This window comes from Oncorhynchus keta, chromosome 35 (assembly GCF_023373465.1).
Source record: "Oncorhynchus keta strain PuntledgeMale-10-30-2019 chromosome 35, Oket_V2, whole genome shotgun sequence".
In the NCBI taxonomy this organism is placed as follows: domain Eukaryota; kingdom Metazoa; phylum Chordata; class Actinopteri; order Salmoniformes; family Salmonidae; genus Oncorhynchus; species Oncorhynchus keta.
Genome location: NC_068455.1, coordinates 26,488,200 through 26,507,316, shown reverse-complemented (window position 1 = coordinate 26,507,316; position 19,117 = coordinate 26,488,200). Strand labels below are relative to the sequence as shown.

General features: G+C 42.5%; 1 protein-coding gene across 2 annotated transcripts in view; it reads right to left on the bottom strand.

Annotated features, from left to right (window-relative positions):
- Positions 1 to 461: 461 nt before the first annotated feature.
- The window catches only part of LOC118368194 (leucine-rich repeat and immunoglobulin-like domain-containing nogo receptor-interacting protein 2), a 30,839-nt gene continuing 12,183 nt past the window's right edge, over positions 462 to 19,117 (bottom strand). For both annotated transcript variants that reach the window (XM_035752053.2, XM_035752054.2), the window contains exon 2: positions 462 to 3,748. In XM_035752053.2, coding sequence (XP_035607946.1) covers positions 1,842 to 3,677 — 1,836 coding nt within the window. In that variant the 5' untranslated portion in view covers positions 3,678 to 3,748 and the 3' untranslated portion in view covers positions 462 to 1,841. The remainder of the gene's footprint in view (positions 3,749 to 19,117) is intronic.

Sequence of the window (19,117 nt, the reverse complement as noted above, 5' to 3'; positions counted from 1 at the left end):
TTTGATCTTGTCTTCTTGAATATTCCCTGTGCCGACTCCAAAGATAGAACTACTTTTAGCCATCAACGTGATAGCATCAAGTGCACCCTTCACAGATCTCTGTAAAGAGAAGGGTGCTGAATGAAGACATCAGGAGCAGCTACATTTATCAGATTTTCAGGAGAGATTCAGGCTCGTTGGGTATAGTAGGTGTGGTTTAAGAAGTGTTGAATTAAACATCTGTTGGGAAATGAAAATATTCCCATTTGTCACCTTTCCTTGGCCTGCGTCATAGGCTACAACCAATCTATATCCTTGCTACAACACACCATGTTGGTTTCTAGTTCACATTTTTCTAAGGAGTCAGCACATCTGTGGTTTGCTATTACAAATGTTTGAGACATCAAGTAAAATTGTAAAAACCAAAGTAAAAAGTACTGATATGACATTGGAAATGACAAAATTACCACATAAAGCTGTATGATTACGATTTATTTCCGTTTGAAAATATACCCATAAATTTATCATATGAAAACATTTATACAACCTTTAACATGGTATCACACATGTTGACACGCACATCCCTGCATTTACAAAGAGTTGCCCTTAATACATCCTTTTATATATATATATACATTTTTTTTTTACAGTTAAAACATATCAACAAAAACACCACAACCTTCAAATGTCATCAATTAAATACCCAGAAACCCCTTTTAGCCCATGGGAGGCCTCAGGACATGCCAGCTTGAAGCATTGGGATAAAGAAATTAAGAGGGGATACAATACAACCCATAACTCAACGGGGCTGAGATTTGTCCTGTTCCAAGGGGGACATTGGTCAGTAAATCTTTGCTATTGTGTCTAGTCTTGTCACTGGCCGTTTTTTTTATGTTACATGAGGGGAATTTGCTGACAGGAAAATCTGCCATTGATTTACAAGGTAATAAAAGGGGATTTAACATACAAATTTTATCACCTGTGGTCTTTTTCCAAGCAATAACCAACATTTTCAGCTGCTACTATTTCTTCAGCAAGACGTTGTCTTGTGTTTTTCTAGTGATTTGAGCTGAAATCCCACTTAAAGTTGTAAATATCGTGTGTATAAATGTTCCTTGAGTTGAAGGTTGATTTGCAAAAATCCCTCTATGTCTATCTTGAGGTGGTACAAAGGGAAACCATGACCTAGTTGAAAATATATGCAACAGGTCTCTTGGATAATGTTTGGAGGGATTTGCATGTGCATACAAACATACGTTATTTTACTGAACAGTGACAATACTGTTGTTACAATGAATTAACAAATACAAAGGCAGGTCTAACAACTTTGGACCCTATTATCCTTGATGATTACCCTGTCACACAACAAAGGCAGTACACATACATGCACGCGCACACATACTCACACCCACACCTGCAGCTCAGATGGTTATTAGACACAATTTACTCCAGACATGGCAGAGCAATGATAGCTCCACTGTCATCTCAACTTCTCCCGTCGCTCCAAGAGACTTCCTTTCTCACCTTGGTGTCACGAGAGTCTACAACATCATTAGTCATTACATCACCAACTAGCACACGGCGGTGTATCACTGCATCCCTGTCAAATTGATATGTGGATTATATGGTATTATATCCAGTGTATTGTATGATTACATCATTTTATATAAACACGTCCACAGTATCATTGATAACGTTTCTATCAACATGTCCACTGAATCACTAGATCATCTTCATATCAACACCACTACATCGGTACATCACTTCCATTTTCACGACTCCACTGTATCAAAGAAATATTTGCAAATGAGATGCACTGTATTTTGTTTGTTACTATAATATGAGTTGGTCCGTTTGTTAAATTAAATCATTTTCATGTTGACTCGTCTGGGCCCGCTTGTCTCAGTTGCCTCAGCTGCTGTCCCGTTCGATTTGCGGGGAACGTACTCCATGTCAAAGTTGCTCTTGTGCCTTCCCTTCCCACGACTCCATGCAAACAGGAGCAGGAAACAGAAAATGACCACGCCCAGGAAGGACAGGCAGCCCATTGCTGTGGAGATGATGATGGTCTTCAGGTCTATGGGGTTTGTCATATTGTACAGGACGGTCCCGTTGGCCCAGGTCCCGTTGGAGTCTGCCAGGAGTCCAATCTTGTTGGCGTAGAGCGATGTGTCGCTAATGCCCAGGCTCTTCACCGCCAGCGAGGCCGACAGGCTGGCGTTGCCCGCCGCATTGCTGGCCACACACAGGTACACGCCACTATCGTGCAGCTCTGCAGCCTTGATCTCCAGGGTGCCGTCGGTATGGACCATCACTCTACCGGTGCTTTTCACTGTGACATACTGTCTATGTGGCGTCACCCAGGCCATGGAGGGCCGAGGAGCCCCGTCTGCAATGCAGTTGAGCCGAACAGGCTTCCCCTCATCTGCCAGCAGCAGCTGGGTGGTGTTGGGCCTAATCCGGGGCTTGGTGCAGATCACGTACCGTGTCACCAGTGGCTCCTTGAGGTCCAGCAGGGGTTTCCCACGGAGGCGCTCAGGGGCACTGCACTCGGGCTGGGGGTCAGGGAGCTGCAGAAAGGGTGGCTTCCGGCCACTCAGCAGCCATAGGAGCCGGCAGTCGCACACCAGTGGGTTCCCCCCCATGAGCAGCGTCTGCAGGCTGTCAGGGGACTTGAACACAGCTCGTTCCACTGAGTCCAGCTGGTTGTGGGACACGTCCAACATATGTAGTGCTGGGAGGCCCAGGAAGGCCAGGGGTTCAATGTAAACCAGTTGAGCTCCTCGCAGGTGCAACTCCTGCAGTCGCGGAAGCTGGTCTAGCACCCCTTGCTGGATGTGCTGGATGTGGCAGAAGGACAGGTTGAGGTGCGTGAGGTAGGGCAGGTTGCGTAGAGCATGGCCGGGGAAGGAAGACAAGTTGGTATTGGTGACAGAGAGCGTGGTGAGGTTGAGGCTGTGTAGTGACAGAGCGGGTAAGACTTCCAACCAGGGCCAGTAGTCGATCTCCAGGTGGCGAAGACGGGGAAGTCTCTTGAAGGAATAGGGCTTCAGGGTGCCGATGCCCAAGTGGCGCAGGCGGAGCTCCACCAGGCTGTGCAGGTGACCCAGGGCGTCGGTGGGCACCACAGTCAGGTTGCAGCGCTCCAGGGTGAGGCTCTGTAGGCCCAGCAGGCCCGTGAAGGCCCTCTGCGAGATGAACACCAGCTCATTGTCGCCTACCTCCAGGGACATCAGCCTTCGAAGGTCATGGAAGCCATGGTCCAGCAGCACCACCAGCCTGTTGTGGCTGAGGTCCAAACTTGTGAGGTTGGCCAGGCCGGAGAGCACGCCGGCAGGGACCAGCTGGAGGAGGTTGCTGTGGAAGTTCAGCGAGCGCAGGGAGAGCTGAAATTTGAAGGAGCCTGGTTCGACCACGCCAATCAGGTTATCGCTGAGGTCCAGATCCTCCAGTTGTAGGAAGGAGGAGAAGTTGTCTGGGGTGATGCTCCGCAGCTTGTTCTTGCTCAGGTCTAGAAGCCGGGTCTCGATGGGGATGCCCTCAGGGATGGTGGGCAGGCGCTTGCGATGGCAGCTGACTGACTTGGTCTGGGCGGAGCAATCGCAGCGGGCGGGGCAGCCCATGGCGCAGCTAGCCAGCAGTAGCAGCAGAGCCCCACCCAGAAGAGGGTGGCAGTGGTACAGGGCGGAGCGCCGCATAACTTTTACCCACGCTGCCCTCTGTTACGACACAGCTTCGTATCCATACAGACCACCATCACTGTATAGCCCTGCAACACAAAAACACACACAGGGAGGAGTGCATTAGAATATCTAACATGAATTATCCTGCAAAATAGCACTGTTAGTTATACAAAGCTTTACTGCCAACAAAGCTTTACCCTGATGCTATCTTTCCCCCACCATGCATCACTCTGTTTTCCATTTCTTGCTCTCTCTCAGTCCTTTCTTACCCTTTCTTTCCCATCACACTATCTACACTTTCCTTCTTTTATCAGCAGTATTTTTTTCTGCCAAAAGGAATTAAACTTAAATTTAAATCAAATCAAACTTAATTTAAAGTGCATTAAAACACCAATACACTTTACGGAAAATAGGCAATAACATTGAGCTGCACCAGCTGTCAGAGCAGCTCACAGATTACTGCACCTGTACATACATAGCCCATCTATAATTTAGCCCAAACAACTACCTCTTTCCCTACTGTAAATATTTTATTTATTTATTTAGCTCCTTTGCACCCCATTATTTTTATTTCTACTTTGCACATTCTTCCACTGCAAATCTACCATTCCAGTATTTTACTTGCTATATTGTATTTACTTTGCCACCATGGCCTTTTTTTTGCCTTTACCTCCCTTATCTCACCTCATTTGCTTACATCGTATATAGACTTGTTTATACTGTATTATTGACTGTATGTTTGTTTTACTCCATGTGTAACTCTGTGTCGTTGTATGTGTCAAACTGCTTTGCTTTATCTTGGCCAGGTCGCAATTGTAAATGAGAACTTGTTCTCAACTTGCCTACCTGGTTAAATAAAGGTGAAATAATTTTTAAAAATTAAAAAGTGGGACAGCTGATGCAAAATGTAAATACTAATCAATGTGTAAGCAAAAGGTTGAAGGGTATCTAGTGTGTTAAAAAACAAGGAGCAAGTTGTTCTAAGGCTTGTGGCCTAGATTGACCCTGGTCACATCATAAAGACTAGGCAGAAACCCTATTGGATGCAAATAGGTGGGTGACAGGTGTTGACCCAGGGGCAATTCTGTTCCCCCAGGAGCCGCACTTTTAAATAGAGGATGGGAAAACCCCTCCTATAGACAACAGGTTGTTGGCATAGCAGATGGTCTGAGACGTTTACCTGAATGCATCTGTTTTGTATTCTGTTAACCTTGCCTATTATGGATCATACTCTGGCTATTCTGTCCTGTTACACATTTTTTTTAAAGAATAAAGCATAGGCTATATAGCAAAACACTGTAACGCAGTTTAGGACAAATCATTGCAAACAAGCACAAAACACTGCAGAGGTGAGCAGTTGGTAAGCATAAATACAGATATACAGTGCCTTGCGAAAGTATTCGGCCCCCTTGAACTTTGCGACCTTTTGCCACATTTCAGGCTTCAAACATAAAGATATAAAACTGTATTTTTTTGTGAAGAATCAACAACAAGTGGGACACAATCATGAAGTGTAACGAAATTTATTGGATATTTCAAACTTTTTTAACAAATCAAAAACTGAAAAATTGGGCGTGCAAAATTATTCAGCCCCTTTACTTTCAGTGCAGCAAACTCTCTCCAGACGTTCAGTGAGGATCTCTGAATGATCCAATGTTGACCTAAATGACAAATGATGATAAATACAATCCACCTGTGTGTAATCAAGTCTCCGTATAAATGCACCTGCACTGTGATAGTCTCAGAGGTCCGTTAAAAGCGCAGAGAGCATCATGAAGAACAAGGAACACACCAGGCAGGTCCGAGATACTGTTGTGAAGAAGTTTAAAGCGGGATTTGGATACAAAAAGATTTCCCAAGCTTTAAACATCCCAAGGAGCACTGTGCAAGCGATAATATTGAAATGGAAGGAGTATCAGACCACTGCAAATCTACCAAGACCTGGCCATCCCTCTAAACTTTCAGCTCATACAAGGAGAAGACTGATCAGAGATGCAGCCAAGAGGCCCATGATCACTCTGGATGAACTGCAGAGATCTACAGCTGAGGTGGGAGACTCTGTCCATAGGACAACAATCAGTCGTATATTGCACAAATCTGGCCTTTATGGAAGAGTGGCAAGAAGAAAGCCATTTCTTAAAGATATCCATAAAAAGTGTTGTTTAAAGTTTGCCACAAGCCACCTGGGAGACACACCAAACATGTGGAAGAAGGTGCTCTGGTCAGATGAAACCAAAATTGAACTTTTTGGCAACAATGCAAAACGTTATGCTTGGCGTAAAAGCAACACAGCTCATCACCCTGAACACACCATCCCCACTGTCAAACATGGTGGTGGCAGCATCATGGTTTGGGCCTGCTTTTCTTCAGCAGGGACAGGGAAGATGGTTAAAATTGATGGGAAGATGGATGGAGCCAAATACAGGACCATTCTGGAAGAAAACCTGATGGAGTCTGCAAAAGACCTCAGACTGGGACGGAGATTTGTCTTCCAACAAGACAATGATCCAAAACATAAAGCAAAATCTACAATGGAATGGTTCAAAAATAAACATATCCAGGTGTTAGAATGGCCAAGTCAAAGTCCAGACCTGAATTAAAATCGAGAGTCTGTGGAAAGAACTGAAAACTGCTGTTCACAAATGCTCTCCATCCAACCTCACTGAGCTCGAGCTGTTTTGCAAGGAGGAATGGGAAAAAATTTCAGTCTCTCGATGTGCAAAACTGATAGAGACATACCCCAAGCGACTTACAGCTGTAATCGCAGCAAAAGGTGGCGCTACAAAGTATTAACTTAAGTGGGCTGAATAATTTTGCACGCCCAATTTTTCAGTTTTTGATTTGTTAAAAAAGTTTGAAATATCCAATAAATTTCGTTACACTTCATGATTGTGTCCCACTTGTTGATTCTTCACAAAAAAATACAGTTTTATATCTTTATGTTTGAAGCCTGAAATGTGGCAAAAGGTCGCAAAGTTCAAGGGGGCCGAATACTTTCGCAAGGCACTGTATGTGTATATGCTGCTGCTGAGGTGAGTAACAATTTTATTTACCTTTATTTAACTAGGCAAGTCAGTTAAGAACAAATTCTTATTTTCAATAACGGCCTAGGAAGAGTGAGTTAACTGCCTGTTCAGGGGCAGAACGGCAGATTTGTACCTTGTCAGTTTGGGATATGAACTTGCAACCTTCCGGTTACTAGTCCAATGCCCTAACCACTAGGCTACCCTGCCGCCCAATCACTAAATAGATGGGCCGAGTACATTCATACACACACACACACACACACACACACACACACACACACACACACACACACACACACACACACACACACACACACACACACACACAAACACACACACACACACATACATACATACATACATACATACATACATACATACATACATACATACATACATACATACATACATACATACATACATACATACATACATACATACATACATACATACATACATACATACATACATACATACATACATACATACATACATACATACATACATACATACATACATACATACATACATACATACATACATACGTCATACACACAGCACTCACCCCTCTCCCCGACTCTGAACAGCTGCACTCTGGTGTCTTCCCTCCCATCCTTCTCCCTTTCCCACACTATATATATGCTGCTGCTTCTCTACTGTTCTCTCATCTTCTGGTCCTAATTTTTCACACCCCTTCCTCCCTCCTTTTTTCTCTTTCTCTCTCTCGTCGTCATTGCTCGTCGTCATTGCCTGGGAGAAGCCCCATACTCTCCATTTTCCATTCCCCGCAGGCTGTGTTTTATCGATCGTGACACAGATCAGATGCCAGGAATGTATCCTTTTAACAAAGAGCAGGCTGTTGCCATAGCAACCACAAACCCTCCCTCCCATCCCCTCTTTGTGGTCTGCCAATCAAATTAATGAAAAAGAATAAAGGAAAAATATGATTTGAATATATTTAAAATAGTTGCTTCATTAACTTGCAAGCATCAAGTTGACAGTCTCTCAACTGTCAGCCTGCCTGGCTATTTGTTGAGCTGTCTGATTGCCTATCCCTCTGCTGGTCTCTGGGTATCTATCTACCTTTCTTCAAGTCTGTCTGGGTCTTCTTATTGGTCTGCCTTTACCTGTCTGTCTGTCTCTCTTGAGACTGTGTATGTGTGTGTGTCTGTCTGTGTGCCAATTAGTATTTCCGACAATCTGTCAGTGAGTCTGTCTCTGGATCTGTCCATCTACCTGTCTCTATCAGTCTATCAAGTTACCGGTCTATACATCTCACTGCTGGTGTATCTATTGGTCTGTACAGAAAGTCTTGTCAATTAGTCAGTCTTTCTAACGGGATGCCAGTGTGCTTGGTCTGGTCTGGCACATCCTGACTCCTTTGGAGCTGTGCCATACTTTTACAGCCCTTTGGACTCCAGACTTGTTAGACAGTGGAAAACATACCTGAGAAGGCAGGGTAAGAAGAGAAGGGTAAGGAGTCATTCAGTAGGGCAGACACACAGGGTATAGAGCTTTTTGGGATTATGTTTAGAATTGGATTAGAGACGCAGTGAAACTGTAGAAAATCTGACAGGCGAATGAGAGCCTAGGGGAGACGCATGAGTCACGGTGGGAGAGAGAGAGGAGAGAGAGAGAGAGAGAGAGAGAAATGCAGACAAAGATAACAGGAAATATGTAAAGAAATGGAGGCAGAGCAAAGCCTGTGGTAGATTGGATGAAAGCTTAATTTGCTTGCTGAGTTCATTGGAGTTTTATAATGTGAGTCATTCCAGCAACACAAGTATAATGAATTTTATAAGAACCTGCAGATACTTCTAGATTCTGAATTATATTACACTATATATATGTTTATATGTCACACAAAGGTATGTGGACACCCCTTCAAATTGAGGGATTTAGCTATCATAGCCAAACCCGTTGCTGACAGGTGTATAACATCGAGCACACAGTCATGCAATCTCCATAGACAAACATTGGCAGTAGAATGGCCTTACTGAAGAGCTCAGTGACTTTCAACGTGGCACTGTGCCACCTTTCCAACAAGTCCATTCATCAAATTTCTGCCCTGCTAGAGCTGCCCCGGTCAACTGTAAGGGCTGTTATTGTGAAGTTGAAACATCTAGGAGAAACAACGGCTCAACCGGGAAGTAGTAGGCCACACAAGCTCACAGAACAGCACCCCGGAGTGTTGAAGTACGTAAAAATGATCTGTCCTCGGTTGCAACACTCACTAACGAGTTCCAAACTGACCCTGAAAGCAACGTCAGCACAATAACTGTTCATCGTGAGATTCATGAAATGGGTTTGAATCACGGTTTTTCATGGTTCGGGCTAGGCACCCTAGTTCCAGTGAAGGGAAATCTTAATGCTACAGCATACAATGACATTCTAGACTATTCTGTGCTTCCAACTTTGAGGTAACAGTTTGGGGAAGCATGACAATGCCCCAGTGCACAAAACGAGGTCCATGCAGAAATGGTTTGTCGAGATCGGTGTGGAAGAACTTGACTGGCCTGCACAGATCCCTGACCTCAACCCCATTGAACACATTTGGGATGAATTGGAACGCCAACTACGAGTCAGGCCTAATCGCCATACATCAATGTCCAACCTCACTAATGCTCTTGGCTGAATGGAAGCAAGTCCCCATTGCAATGTTCCAACATCGAGTTGAAAGCCTTCCCAGAAGAGTAGTGGCTGTTATAGCAGCAAATAGGATGCCAAATTTGGAATGAGATGTTCGACAAGCAGGTGTCCACATATTTTTGTTCATGTAGATTATATGAGTGCACACTCACTGACGGTGTTATTGTACAGAGACAAATCATGCCCACTTACACTACCGGTCAAAAGTTTTTGTCTTTACTTTTTACTTTTTTCGATTTTGTAGAATAATAGTGAAGAGATCAAAACTATGAAATAACACATATGGAATCATGTAGTAACCAAAAAAAGTGTTAAACAAACCAAAATATATTTTATATTTGATATTCTTCAAATAGCCACACTTTGCCTTGATGACAGCTTTGCACACACTTGGCATTCTCTCAACCAGCTTCACCTGGAATGCTTTTCTAACAGTCTTGAAGGAGTTCCCACATATGCTGAGCACTTGTTGGCTGCTTTTCCTTCACTCTGCAGTCCAACTCATCCCAAACCATCTCAATTTGGTTGAGGTCGGGCCAGGTCATCTGATGCAGCACTCCACCACTCTCCTTATTGGTCAAATAGCCCTTACACAGCCTGTTGGGTGTGCCTTGAATTCTAAATTAATCACAGACAGTGTCACCAGCAAAGCACCCCACACCATAACACCACCCCCTGCATGCTTTACGGTGGGAAATACACATGCGGAGATCATCCGTTCACCCACACCACATCTCACAAAGACACAGCAGCTGGAACCAAAAATCTCACATTTGGACTCCAGACAAAAGGACTAATTTCCACCAGCCTAATGTCCATTGCTCGTGTTTCCTGGCCCAAGCAAGTCTCGTCTTCTTATTGGTGTCCTTTAGTAGTAGTTTCTTTGCAGCAATCGACCATGGCCTGATTCACACAGTCTCCTCTGAACAGTTGATGTTGAGAAGTGTGTTACTGGAACTCTGTGAAGCATTTGTTTGGGCTGTAATTTCTGAGGCTGGTAACTCTAATTAACTTACAGCAGCAGAGGTTACTCTGGATCTTCTATTCCTGTGGTGGTCCTCATGAGAGCCAGTTTCATCATAGCGCTTGATGGTTTTTGCAACTGCACTTGAAGAAACTTTCTAAGTTTTTGAAATGTTCCGTATTGAATGATCTTCATGTCTTAAAGTAATGATGGACTGTCGTTTCTCTTTGCTTATTTGAGCTGATCTTGCCATAATATGGACTTGGTGTTTTACCAAATAGGGCTATCTTCTGTGTACCAACCCTACATTGTCACAACACAACTGATTGGCTCAAAACACATTAAAGGAAACAAATTCCGCAAATTAACTTTTAACAATGCACACCTGTTAATTTAAATGCATTCCAGGTGACTACCTCATGAAGCTAGTTGAGAGAATGCCAAGTGTGTGCAAAGCTGTCATCAAGGCAAAGTGTGGCTATTTGAAGAATCTCAGTGTGCACTCATACAATCTACATGAACAAAAGTATTTGGACACCTGATTATCTCATTCCAAAATCATGGGCATTAATATGGAATCGGCCTCCTATTTGCTGCCACAACAGCCTCGACTCTTCTGGGAAGGCTTTGGAACATTGCGGCGGGGACTTGCTTCCATTCAGCCAAGGGTGGCTATTTGAAGAATCTCAAATATAAAATATATTTTGATTTGTTTAACACTTTTTTTGGTTACTACATGATTCCATATGTGTTATTTATTTCATAGTTTTGATGTCTTCACTATTATTATACAATGTAGTAAAATAGTAAAAATAATGAAAAAACCTTGAATGAGTAGGTGTTCTAAAACTTTTGACCGGTAGTGTAGTTACATTTTAAATGTTTGATCACAATTATTTGTTTCAATGTTCATACAGGCAGTATACGACATACTCTCAGAACTTCAACTCCATTTTCAAAGTCAACAATCCATTTCCACTCAATTCCAGATCAGTTATATGACCAGCCAATTAGTGTTGTTGTTTTTTCTTTTTCTGACACAAGTGCACAATGCATGATAGCACAGGGAGACCCAATTAGTTCATTAGAATGAATGTTCACCAGCCATGCTTAATTATTGATTTACAAGTAATTATTTTGGAGATTATTATTCATTTTATTGATGTGCCTGGGACATGCTGGAGGGTATTTATTAGACCCATGTTCTGCCTTGCGTGTAGCTACAGTTCTGGCCTCAAAGATATGCAGCAATGTGGTATCATCATACACAGTGGGGCGACTTCCTGCTTACAATAATACAATTGAAATCTGATAAGACTGACACTGTTAGCTCTTACCATTTTGGACATGCCTCAAGAGAGGGTGCAAATCTGGAGAAGCCAATAGCAACCATCTTGGCAGTTTTGAAGTTTGTTCTTGTTGCTCATCCCATTCAGTGGTGGAAAAAGTACCCAATTGTCATACTTGAGTAAAAGTAAAGATACCTTAATAGAAATTACTCAAGTAAAAGGGAAAGTCACCCAGTAAAATACAACTTGAGTAAAAGTCTAAAAGTATTTGTCTTTAAATATACTTAAGTATCAAAACTTAAAGTAAAAGTATAAATAATTTCAAATTCCTTATATTAAGCAAACTAGACAGCACCATTTTCTTGTTTTGTTTATTTTACAGGGACACGCTGCAACACTCAGACATAATTTACAAACAAAGCATGTGTGTTTAGTGAGTCCGCTAGATCAGAGGCAGTAGGGATGACCAGGATGTTCTCTTGATAAGTATGTGAATTGAACCATTTTCCTGTGCTGCTAAGCATTCAAAATGTAACGCGTACTTTTGGGTTTCAGGGAAAATGTATGGAGTAAAAAGTACATCATGTTCTTTAGGAATGTAGTGAAATAAAAAAATATATAGTTAAGTCCGACTTAATTACGGTAGTACTTTCAAGTATTTTTATTTAAGTACTTTAATCCACTGATCCCATGAATGATGTCATATCGCTAAGTCTATCTTTGACTCAGTAAAACTGATGTCCAATATATAGCTCTAGTCTCAACTGTAGCTATGAACAGCTTTCTTATTTGGTTAACCCTGGCTTTTGCTATAATTTTTTAAAATAAAATGTATTTGCCTTAAACAATTATTGTGGCCATGTACTGCAGAGCACACGATATTTATACAACAGTACTGTCTCTTAATGTTAAGTTAAGCCCAATGGTTCCGTTTAGTTAATTTCCTACCATAATTGTGGCATGTATAATGAGATTATTGCACATGAGTGAGTTCACATGTATGCATTTTAGCACAGCGACGTGAGCACAACCCATAACATGTTCTGCATGATAACACACATTCGCCTGGCTGACTTGGAGTGAGACATCATTGGGTTAGACATAATAATTGCTCGACTTTTGGGGGAGGAGACAGGTTAAAGAAGGATTTTTAAGCCTTGAGACAATTGAAACATGGATTGTGTATATGTACAATTCATTGGGTGAATGGGCCAGACAAATGATTTAAGTGCCTTTGAACGGGGTATGCTAGTGGGTGCCAGGCACACCCGTTTGTGTCAAGAACTGCAACAATGCTGGGTTTTTCACACTCAGCAGTTTTCAGCGTGTATCAAGAATGGTCCCCCCACCCAAAGGACATCCAGCCAACATGACACAACTGTGGGAAGCATTGGAGTCAACATGGGGCAGCATCCCTATGGAATGCAGTCGACACCTTGTAGAGTCCATGCTCGAAGAATCGAGGCAGTTCTAAGGGCAAAAGGGGGGGTCCTAATGTTTGGTATACTCAGTGTATATTCTTTCAGAGACAATGCATAAAAAACCCTGACAAGCATAAAAAACCCTGACTCATACAGTTATAAATATATTCTTATATATATATTCTTATATATATATATATACACACACACAGACGCAGACACACACACACACACACATGGTATATATATATATAGTCGGAAGTTTATATACGCCTTAGCCAAATACATTTAAACTCAGTTTTTCACAATTCCTGACATTTAATCCTAGTAAAAATTCCCTGTCTTAGGTCAGGTAGGATCACCACTTTATTTTAAGAATGTGAAATGTCAGAATAAAAGTAGAGAGAATGATTTATTTTAGCTTTTATTTCTTTCATCACATTCCCAGTGGGTTAGAAGTGTACATACAGTCAATTAGTATTTGATAGCATTGCCTTTAAATTGTTTAACTTGGGTCAAACGTTTCAAGTAACCTTCCACAAGCTTCCCACAATAAGTTGGGTGAATTTTGGCCCATTCCTCTTGACAGAGCTGGTGTAACTGAGTCAGGTTTGTAGGCCTCCTTGCTCGCACACACTTTTTCAGTTCTGCACACAAACTCTCCATGGGATTGAGGTCAGGGCTTTGTGATGGTCACTCCAATACCTTGACCTTGTTGTCCTTATGCCATTTTGCCACAACTGAAATCAACTGTATATATATATACAGTGCCTTGCGAAAGTATTCGGCCCCCTTGAACTTTGCGACCTTTTGCCACATTTCAGGCTTCAAACATAAAGATAAAACTGTATTTTTTTGTGAAGAATCAACAACAAGTGGGACACAATCATGAAGTGGAACAACATTTATTGGATATTTCAAACTTTAACAAATCAAAAACTGAAAAATTGGGCGTGCAAAATTATTCAGCCCCTTTACTTTCAGTGCAGCAAACTCTCTCCAGAGGTTCAGTGTGGATCTCTGAATAATCCAATGTTTACCTAAATGACTAATGATGATAAATACAATCCACCTGTGTGTAATCAAGTCTCCGTATAAATGCACCTGCACTGTGATAGTCTTAGAGGTCCGTTAAAAGCGCAGAGAGCATCATGAAGAACAAGGAACACACCAGGCAGGTCCGAGATACTGTTGTGAAGAAGTTTAAAGCGGGATTTGGATACGAAACGATTTCCCAAGCTTTAAACATCCCAAGGAACACTGTGCAAGCGACAGTATTGAAATGGAAGGAGTATCAGACCACTGCAAATCTACCAAGACCTGGCCGTCCCTCTAAACTTTCAGCTCATACAAGGAGAAGACTGATCAGAGATGCAGCCAAGAGGCCCATGATCACTCTGGATGAACTGCAGAGATCTACAGCTGAGGTGGGAGACTCTGTCCATAGGACAACAATCAGTCGTATATTGCACAAATCTGGCCTTTATGGAAGTGGCAAGAAGAAAGCCATATCTTAAAGATATCCATAAAAAGTGTTGTTTAATGTTTGCCACAAGCCACCTGGGAGACACACCAAACATGTGGAAGAAGGTGCTCTGGTCAGATGAAACCAAAATTGAACTTTTTGGCAACAATGCAAAACGTTGTGTTTGGCGTAAAAGCAACACAGCTCATCACCCTGAACACACCATCCCCACTGTCAAACATGGTGGTGGCAGCATCATGGTTTGGGCCTGCTTTTCTTCAGCAGGGACAGGGAAGATGGTTAAAATTGATGGGAAGATGGATGGAGCCAAATACAGGACCATTCTGGAAGAAAACCTGATGGAGTCTGCAAAAGACCTGAGACTGGGACGGAGATTTGTCTTCCAACAAGACAATGATCCAAAACATAAAGCAAAATCTACAATGGAATGGTTCAAAAATAAACATATCCAGGTGTTAGAATGGCCAAGTCAAAGTCCAGACCTGAATCCAATCGAGAATCTGTGGAAAGAACTGAAAACTGCTGTTCATAAATGCTCTCCATCCAACCTCACTGAGCTCGAGCTGTTTTGCAAGGAGGAATGGGAAAAAATTTCAGTCTCTCGATGTGCAAAACTGATAGAGACATACCCCAAGCGACTTACAGCTGTAATCGCAGCAAAAGGTGGCGCTACAAAGTATTAACTTAAGGGGGCTGAATCATTTTGCACGCCAAATTTTTCAGTTTTTGATTTGTTAAAAAAGTTTGAAATATCCAATAAATGTCGTTCCGCTTCATGATTGTGTCCCACTTGTTGTTGATTCTTCACAAAAAAATACAGTTTTATCTTTATGTTTGAAGCCTGAAATGTGGCAAAAGGTCGCAAAGTTCAAGGGGGCCGAATACTTTCGCAAGGCACTGTATACACTGCTCAAAAAAATAAAGGGAACACTTAAACACAATGTAACTCCAAGTCAATCACACTTCTGTGAATCAAACTGTCCACTTAGGAAGCAACACTGATTGACAATAAATTTGACATGCTGTTGTGCAAATGGAATAGACAACAGGTGGAAATTATAGGCAATTAGCAAGACACCCTCAATAAAGGAGTGGTTCTGCAGGTGGTGACCACAGACCACTTCTCAGTTCCTATGCTTCCTGGCTGATGTTTTGGTCACTTTTGAATGCTGGCTGTGCTTTCACTCTAGTGGTAGCATGAGATGGAGTCTACAACCCACACAAGTGGCTCAGGTAGTGCAGCTCATCCAGGATGGAACATCAATGTGAGCTGTGGCAAGAAGGTTTGCTGTGTCTGTCAGCGTAGTGTCCAGAGCATGGAGGCACTACCAGGAGACAGGCCAGTACATCAGGAGACGTGGAGGAGGCCGTAGGAGGGCAACAACCCAGCAGCAGGACCGCTACCTCTGCCTTTGTGCAAGGAGGAGCAGGAGGAGCACTGCCAGAGCCCTGCAAAATGACCTCCAGCAGGCCACAAATGTGCATGTGTCTGCTCAAACGGTCAGAAACAGACTCCATGAGGGTGGTATGAGGGCCCGACGTCCACAGGTGGGGGTTGTGCTTACAGCCCAACACCGTGCAGGACGTTTGGCATTTGCCAGAGAACACCAAGATTGGCAAATTCGCCACTGGCGCCCTGTGCTCTTCACAGATGAAAGCAGGTTCACACTGAGCACGTGACAGACGTGATAGAGTCTGGCGAAGCCGTGGAGAACGTTCTGCTGCCTGCAACATCCTCCAGCATGACCGTTTTGGCGGTGGGTCAGTCATGGTGTGGGGTGGCATTTCTTTGGGGGGCCACACAGCCCTCCATGTGCTCGCCAGAGGTAGCCTGACTGCCATTAGGTACTGAGATGAGATCCTCAGATGCCTTGTGAGACCATATGCTGGTGCGGTTGGGTGGCCATGGGTTCCTCCTAAATCAAGACAATGCTAGACCTCGTGTGGCTGGAGTGTGTCAGCAGTTCCTGCAAGAGGAAGGCATTGATGCTATGGACTGGCCCGCCCGTTCCACAGACCTGAATCCAATTGAGCACATCTGGGACATCATGTCTCACTCCATCCACCAACGCCAGATTGCATCACAGACTGTCCAGGATTTGACGGATGCTTTAGTCCAGGTCTGGGAGGAGATCCCTCAGGAGACCATCCGCCACCTCATCAGGAGCATGCCCAGGCGTTGTAGGGAGGTCATACAGGCACATGGAGGCCACACACACTACTGAGCCTCATTTGGACTTGTTTTAAGGACATTACATCAAAGTTGGATCAGCCTGTAGTGTGGTTTTCCACTTTAATGTTGAGTGTGACTCCAAATCCAGACCTCCATGGGTTGATAAATTTGATTTCCATTGATCATTTTTGTGTGATTTTGTTGTCAGCACATTCAACTATGTAAAGAAAAAAGTTTTTAATAAAAATATTTCATTCATTCAGATCTAGGATGTGTTATTTTAGTGTTCCCTTTATTTTTTTGAGCAGTGTATGTACAGTTGTATATGTACACAATCAGAGTGCACAATCACGTAACTAAACAAAAGAAAAAAACTATACTATGGAACAAAGAAATTATATAAAGAATGATAGTAAAAAAGCTCTGGAGTACTTTAAATAAATTCTAGGCAAGAAAGCAAACTCGGCTCCATCTTTCATTGAGGCAGATGGCTTGTTCATAACAAAACCCTTTGATATTGCCAACAACTTTAATCACTTTATTTGTTGACAAGATTAGCAAATTTAGGTATGACATACAGAAAACAAAATGTTGAGAGTTCATATTCATGCATAATGAATCAATTAATGAAAGACAAGCACTGTAGTTTTGAGTTCCACAAAGTGGGTGTGGAAGAGGTGAATTTATTTTTGCTATCTATAAATAAGGACAAACCACCTGGTACTCACAACCTGGATGGTAAATTACTGAGGTTGGTAGTGGAATATATTGTGACTCCTGTTTGCCACATCTTCAATTTAAGCCTAGAAGACATGGAGGGAGGCAAAGGTCTTTCCGGTACCCAAGAATAGCAGATTATGTTTGATGTGGACCCCAGGAAGAGAAGCTGATGCTTTTGTAGCGGCTAATGGGGATCCTAATAAATACCAAACGTCATCCTGGTTATCATAGCAATACTGCTATGCCTGCTCTAGAACAATCAACTCAACAGCCACTCTCTCTCTCCTACAGCGATGTAGATTATACAAGGTCTGTTGCAGACGGCTTACAATGATCCTAGTTTTTTAAATTCAAAAACACAAAGCAAATATGTGTCTGTTGTTGTTTTCTCGAGTGGATGGGTGAATAAGGGTTTTGAGCAAATTTCCTTAAAAGGGAACTTCATGCTCAAAAGCATGCAATGCATTAAACAGACATAAGCACTGCAAAAGTGCTCAGGGATGCTTAGTCTACCAACACATGTTGACATGGGGTATACTGTGACATAACCACCTGTATTACCTGATGCAAGTAATTATGTCATGCAGTAGATCATACAGGGAGCTTGCATGATAGTTTTGCTATTTGTATTCTCTCCAGAGAGCGATTACGATAATTATAAAATAAACCAGTCTGTGTGTAATGTATGGTTGGAAAGATTGTGTTTTTTCTTAGGTTCCAGTAACAGGAAAATAAAACATTTTCCATGGCGTGTCGACTGGCATTCCATTTTTCCGACCGATCTTGTCCGGATGTTCTGTTGAACGCCAGATTTATTTCCTTGTTTGTAAATCAAGTGTGACTTGAAGGACACTGCGTATTAGGTTTCGCTCTAATTTTAGTCTCAGGAGGTAGAACTCATCCATTTTTCATGGTGTATACCGCCACTGTTTCATAGAGCCCACTTTCTTTCTAACCCACTTGAGGCTCTTAAAAAAGACTGTCACACCAAAAGTTTTTCCACCTTCCTAAATAAAACAGAGTATTGATTCATACACTGTTAACAGAGCTATGTAGCATTAAACAGCACTATAAAGGATGTAAAAGTCCTAACATGATGGTTAGCTTTTATGAATATTGCCATTTGCAGCCTGAAACAGCAGTGAAATGTGGTAATATTTTGCCTTCTTAAAGGCTTTGTGTCAGCAACTGTCAACATAAACTGACACAGAAAGGTGTCAGAAAGGGACCATTTCAAAGGTTAAGTATAAGCCTCTATCCAGAGGCTATAACAAATAAAACAACTATTTAAAGTGCACTCTCCCCTTGTTGTAAACATTTTATGGTTCCCACAAAGCTCTGGGGAAACATTTGTATATGCCCACGTGGAAGGGTGTTGCAGTTATGTGGTGCCATATACCATATTGATCCAAAATATTGACCACCCAAGTTCTGGGTTGTGAGATTCAACAGTGGATTTCAGAGTAAATGAGAACAAGGGAAGCTTGCCGGAGCCGTAAAACAGCGGGAAATATGTCATGGCTTGTTCATCCAATATTCATTGTTCCAACTCCTCATGCGGGTTCCTTTTTTTATCAAATGTTATTCAAATGTTACCGTGCATCTGCAAAAAAGATGGCTCAGATGTGCGAGTGCCTTTCGAGTTTCCAACTCGTCATAAATGTAAAATGCCTGGCAGTGAATGTCTTGAGTGCAGTGATTCCACAAACCAAGTTATATTTGTTGAT